Below are 5000 nucleotides of genomic sequence, written 5' to 3' on the forward strand. Positions count from 1 at the left end.
TGTATGAAGAAATTACTCAGTGGGCCACCAGCTGTACAGCATGGTTCCTAGTAATACCCGTGTTTCCCTCCAAAACCCATCATTTCACAATACCTATTCTACTCGATGGGAAGACATAATTGCTAGACTTGGGATTGATGCCTTTTTTCATTCATCATTAATCAGAAACATTTCTCCACGATTATTGATGGAAATAAATAGGCATCTTGGCTACAACAAACCCTTAGATTTTTTTTACAATCATTTTCACACTCAATACCATGTCCTCTTTTTAAAACCCTTCACACAGTGTGCTTTACAAACATGCAGCTGAGTACATGAGCTAAACTTTCATGAAAATGCGATACCACCAAAACGCAGCCATAATTATAGCAAATGCTTTCACCCAGCAAGACAACTTTGGCATTCAAAAGACAATGAATTAAAAAATGCAAACATTTTGAAGCACTAAAAAGTGCATATATTATGTACTGCCGTATCCGCTGTTTTTATATAATTTAGTGTTGCAGTTAAAAAATGCTAATTTTGGTAATACACTGTTCTGAAAAACATCTTTGTTACAGTACTGTTACAGCCCTCTGCAACATAAATGGCCTAGCATTTATGTGTTGACTATTGAAACATATTTCAGTTTGCTTAAATTAACTTTTTTAAGGCAAAATATTTTGTATTCTGTACATTTTAGCTTCAATGACATTCCTAGCTTTAATGACATTCTTTAATGACATTCCTAATAACTGCCATCCCACGGACAAGTGAGATCATTCGATTATGGAAAATTACAGATGTACACACACAGTTACGCACAGCCTAACAACCGATTACTGTGATTGGGAAGACCAGGAGTGTTTTAGCGTCTAGAAACACTAGAAACACACCGATATCACGTCCCTTTGAGTCGCTTCAAAGGCGTCAATCGGAAGCGTTGAGAGCACTTTTAAGGTTGAACCTCTTTTCTTTCTGTGGCTGGCTTAATTTGCATTACTGAGCCTGCCACTCAGTGGGTCCTTTGAATCGCGCTTCTGCGCGGGCCTTTCGCTGGGTGACAGTGCTTCAAAGAGGGAGCAACAGCACACTTCAAGTGCCGTCTTTTGACTGTGGGCCTAATAGAAAAGAACAGAGCTCTGTTTGCACTGCCGACAGATCCTCTCACCCCTCCTGTATACACACATATACATGCACATACACATACACAGACACACACATATGCACGCACACAAACACGTACATTCAAACACACACACACATATGCACGCACACACACACACGCGTACATTCAACCACACACACATATGCACGCACGCACACACACGCGCACACACACACATGTTCATTCAAACACACACACATATGCACGCACGCGCACACACACACGCTCACAGACACACTCAGCTGTTTGAAGAGCAGAGCCTTCTCTGTCTCTGGGGGCGGCTGACCTTCTAAAGGTCGCTCTCTGTAAAGCGCACACACGAGGTCAAAGGGTTGATCCCGCTACTTATACGAGTGCTATCACTTCTCTCTAATAGCCTAAGCTCGGTTGGCTTTTATGGGCCCTTTTCTATTACCTGTGGGACTACCTGCTACAGCTGTTATCGTATAGTATAGTCCAATCATTGTTATGGTTATTACTGCTATCTTGTCCATGCATCTGTAGTCACTGTATCACTGTCAAAGCAGAGCTGATGCTGTTTTTGTGCACTAATATTGTCACTTTTGTCAGGAGGTTTCACCTTGTGGCTGATGATGTAGCTACACTTCTCACATTAACTTGTGCTTTTTGCTATTCTGTAAATAGTTAGAACAACTCTTTTGTCTTATTACTTCTTTACAACCCTTTATATGTATGAAATCACTCTTGTGCGCGCGTGTGTGTATCCTCCCTGACTCCTCTTCACTTCTCTCCCCCCCCCCCCCCCCCCCGTGCAGCGAACCTGAAGGAGCTGATCTCCCAGACGATGGTGAGCTGGGCGCAGGAGAGCCACATCCAGGACCCGGAGCTGGTGCGCGTGATGTTCAGCCTGCTGCGGCGGCAGTACGACAGCATCGGCGAGCTGCTCCGGGCCATGAGGAAGAGCTACACCATCAGCGCCTCCTCCGTGCAGGACACCATCCACCTGCTGGCCTCGCTCGGGCAGATCCGCTCGCTGCTCAGCGTGCGCATGGGCAAGGAGGAGGAGCAGCTCATGATCGACGGCCTGGGGTGAGAGAACACACACGCACACACACACACACACAGAGGGGAAGAGAGAGAGAGAGAGAGAGAGAGAGAGGAGGAAAAAACAGCAAGAACCACACAAACCTGCACACAATTACATTAAAAAAAGAAAATATCCACAAATCTGAGCATATCTCACATACACATGCACGCGCACAGACATACACACACACACACTTTGAGAATCATCCAAATATGAGACACAGACACAGGCAGAGATGAGCATATGCCCAGTTTCTTGCATTGTGGTCGCAATACTCTTCCACACATGCATATGCACATATGCAAAGGTACATGTGTGCTGGAATGTACTGTGTAGATCCATTGGACATGCACTCTTACCCACTCCCACCCACACGCTCTTTCAAGAGGCCCGTCATCCCACACCAAACCCGGTAGTAGAGATATTTAATTTCGGCGTCTTAATTGGCAGGCGCGAGGAGACCCGCTGGTAAGGGAATGAAAGTGGCACAGAATGAAATAATTGAAATAATTAGCGTAGCAGTTTGCAGCGAAAGCCACGACATCCAACTGAGCCCACTGTCTCCACTTTCACAGTCCCACACAAGCCTCTGCTCAACGGGCGCCATGTCTTTTATAATACTGTCCTGTTCTCACTTAGTGGAACAGCAGTCCACCAGGCTGAGCCTTTTCCCAAACCTTAACGCAGTAAAGACAACATTTTGTTCCCCAATAGAGAAACTCTTTATGTCATTTACGTTTTTCGGTGTCAGCGTAATTATCCAAGTTCCTACCTACATGTTCTCTATTTATCTAGCTCTTTCTCTCTATCTCTCTATCTCCCATCTCTCATCTACTTCATTACCCGTAGGTTCTGTCCTGTAATGTCATCTTACTATCAGCTAGGCTAGGCTCTCTAGCCTAAAAGTACAAACAGTTTGCAGCAGTCAAAGAGAATAATGAAACTCTATGTCCTTTTCTCTCCAGGGATATCATGAACAACAAGGTGTTCTACCAGCACCCTAACCTGATGCGAGTGCTGGGTATGCATGAGACCGTCATGGAGGTCATGGTCAACGTGCTGGGGGGAGGCAAATCCCAGGTACCCCTTAGCTCATCTTTGCTCTTCTCTTCTCTTCTCTTCTCTTCTCTTCTCTTCTCTTCTCTTCTCTTCTCCTCTCTTTTCTTATCTTCTCTATTCTCCTCTTTTCTCTTCTCTCCTCTCCCCTCCTTCTCTCCTCTTCTCTCCTCTTCTCTTTTCTTGTCTCTCTCTACTATTCTAGTTTGTTTGGATTTTGTTTGGCCTGGATGACATTCTCATACCCCTTTGTGTCTGTGTTGTGTCAGTTCTTCATCCATTTGTGTCGTCTGGTGTGCCATAACAGCATCCACTTCCCCCTCTTGAGTCCTGACCTTACCTTCCCCCTTGAGTTACTACACAGGCACCAGGGCCGGTCTACTTGGCATGAACACACTCTGGCTGGAGGTTATATGAGAGCTTATACTTCACTGCACTTTAAAGGCTCAGTGTGTAAGGCTGCTGCGAGTGCAGGTGTACACATTGCGGAGATCAAGCCAAGGCCCAGAGAAGACTGCGTCTTTGTGTGCAAGGCTAGCGTTACTGTGTGTGTTCATGTGAAGAGATCAGGCCAAGGCGCAATGAAGACTGCGCTTCTGTGGTTCCGTTTGTAGGGTGACTGTGAGTGTAAGTGGGTACATGTGGAGCCATCAGGGCAGTGAAGACTGCACACTGTGCCTTTTCATTTGAAATTGAATGGACTAAACCTGTGGCTCGTTGCGTAATTAACGCAGGTCACTGCCCTATAACCATAACTTGCCGTTTCCACAACTGATCGGAATTGATCACGGGCGTAATTGAATGGAATCATGGATCCGCTGACCGACATTAAAAGGCATCAAAAGTTTTGCGATCAGGAAATAGATATACATGGTAATGAAATATCATGGAGCAGAGAGATAATACAGGGCAGTAATTCTACACCACTCACGACTCAGACTATTTGCGCTGGTGTATCAAACAGACTAAATAGTGTAGCAGGAATCGACACATAGGGAAGAGGATGAAGTGAAAAAGTGATGGAAAGACATAAAAGAGAAACAAAATGTTTCTTTTAACATGGCGCAAATGAGCAAATCTGGTGCTGGGAATACTGCTTACATTTTTTCTGTGAAGTTTTTCTTATTCACACATCTAACGCTTAATCTGGAGTACACCTGCTTTTAAAAGGCGGACGGTTTTCACCTGTGTCTGTGTTCCTATTCTGTGAAACAGTCGTGCTGTCCCCTGCAGTGTCCATACATACGACGGAATATGTCTGTCAGAATATCAGTCACTCCTTGCTGTTCTCCTCCCATAAGTTTGCCCCAAACTCCCACTTTTACCACGGTCCTCCCACTAAGGCCTATGCAGAAGTCAGAAGAGCACAACATGTCATTCTGTGCTCCTGCAGCAGGCAGAATGCGGTTTTATCCATGTGTGGTCAGTTCTACAGTTCATACTATGCCATGTTTTTAGGCGCACGTTGCAACGAAATGTTGCGCAAGACGGCCACTAACGTGTTAGTACATCTGGCCCTCAGTGTGTGAGGCTACTGTGAGTGTGTTCAGGTGCCGTGGGCCAGGCCAGGCCCGGAGCCCAGTACGGAACCATGTGGGGCTAGGTCCTAATTGGACTGGCTGGGCCTGTGGGCAGCTGTGGGCAGGAGTGGCATTAGGCTGTAATTAGAGAGTTGTGCTGAAATGCCACTGGTGAAGGTTAATGATATAAATAAGCAGACAGCCATGCAGGTGGCTGGAATCTCCA

At 45.7% G+C, this 5000-nt stretch overlaps 1 protein-coding gene across 1 annotated transcript in view; it reads left to right on the top strand.

Annotated features, from left to right (window-relative positions):
- Positions 1-5000, top strand: part of LOC105908186 (ryanodine receptor 3-like) — a 180959-nt gene that overhangs the window by 104682 nt on the left and 71277 nt on the right. Inside the window, 2 exon segments of the mRNA XM_031580909.2 lie at positions 1927-2200; positions 3164-3278. Of these exon segments, the coding sequence (XP_031436769.1) occupies positions 1927-2200; positions 3164-3278 (389 nt within the window).

This window comes from Clupea harengus, chromosome 14 (genome assembly GCF_900700415.2).
Source record: "Clupea harengus chromosome 14, Ch_v2.0.2, whole genome shotgun sequence".
Classification (NCBI taxonomy): Eukaryota; Metazoa; Chordata; class Actinopteri; order Clupeiformes; family Clupeidae; genus Clupea; species Clupea harengus.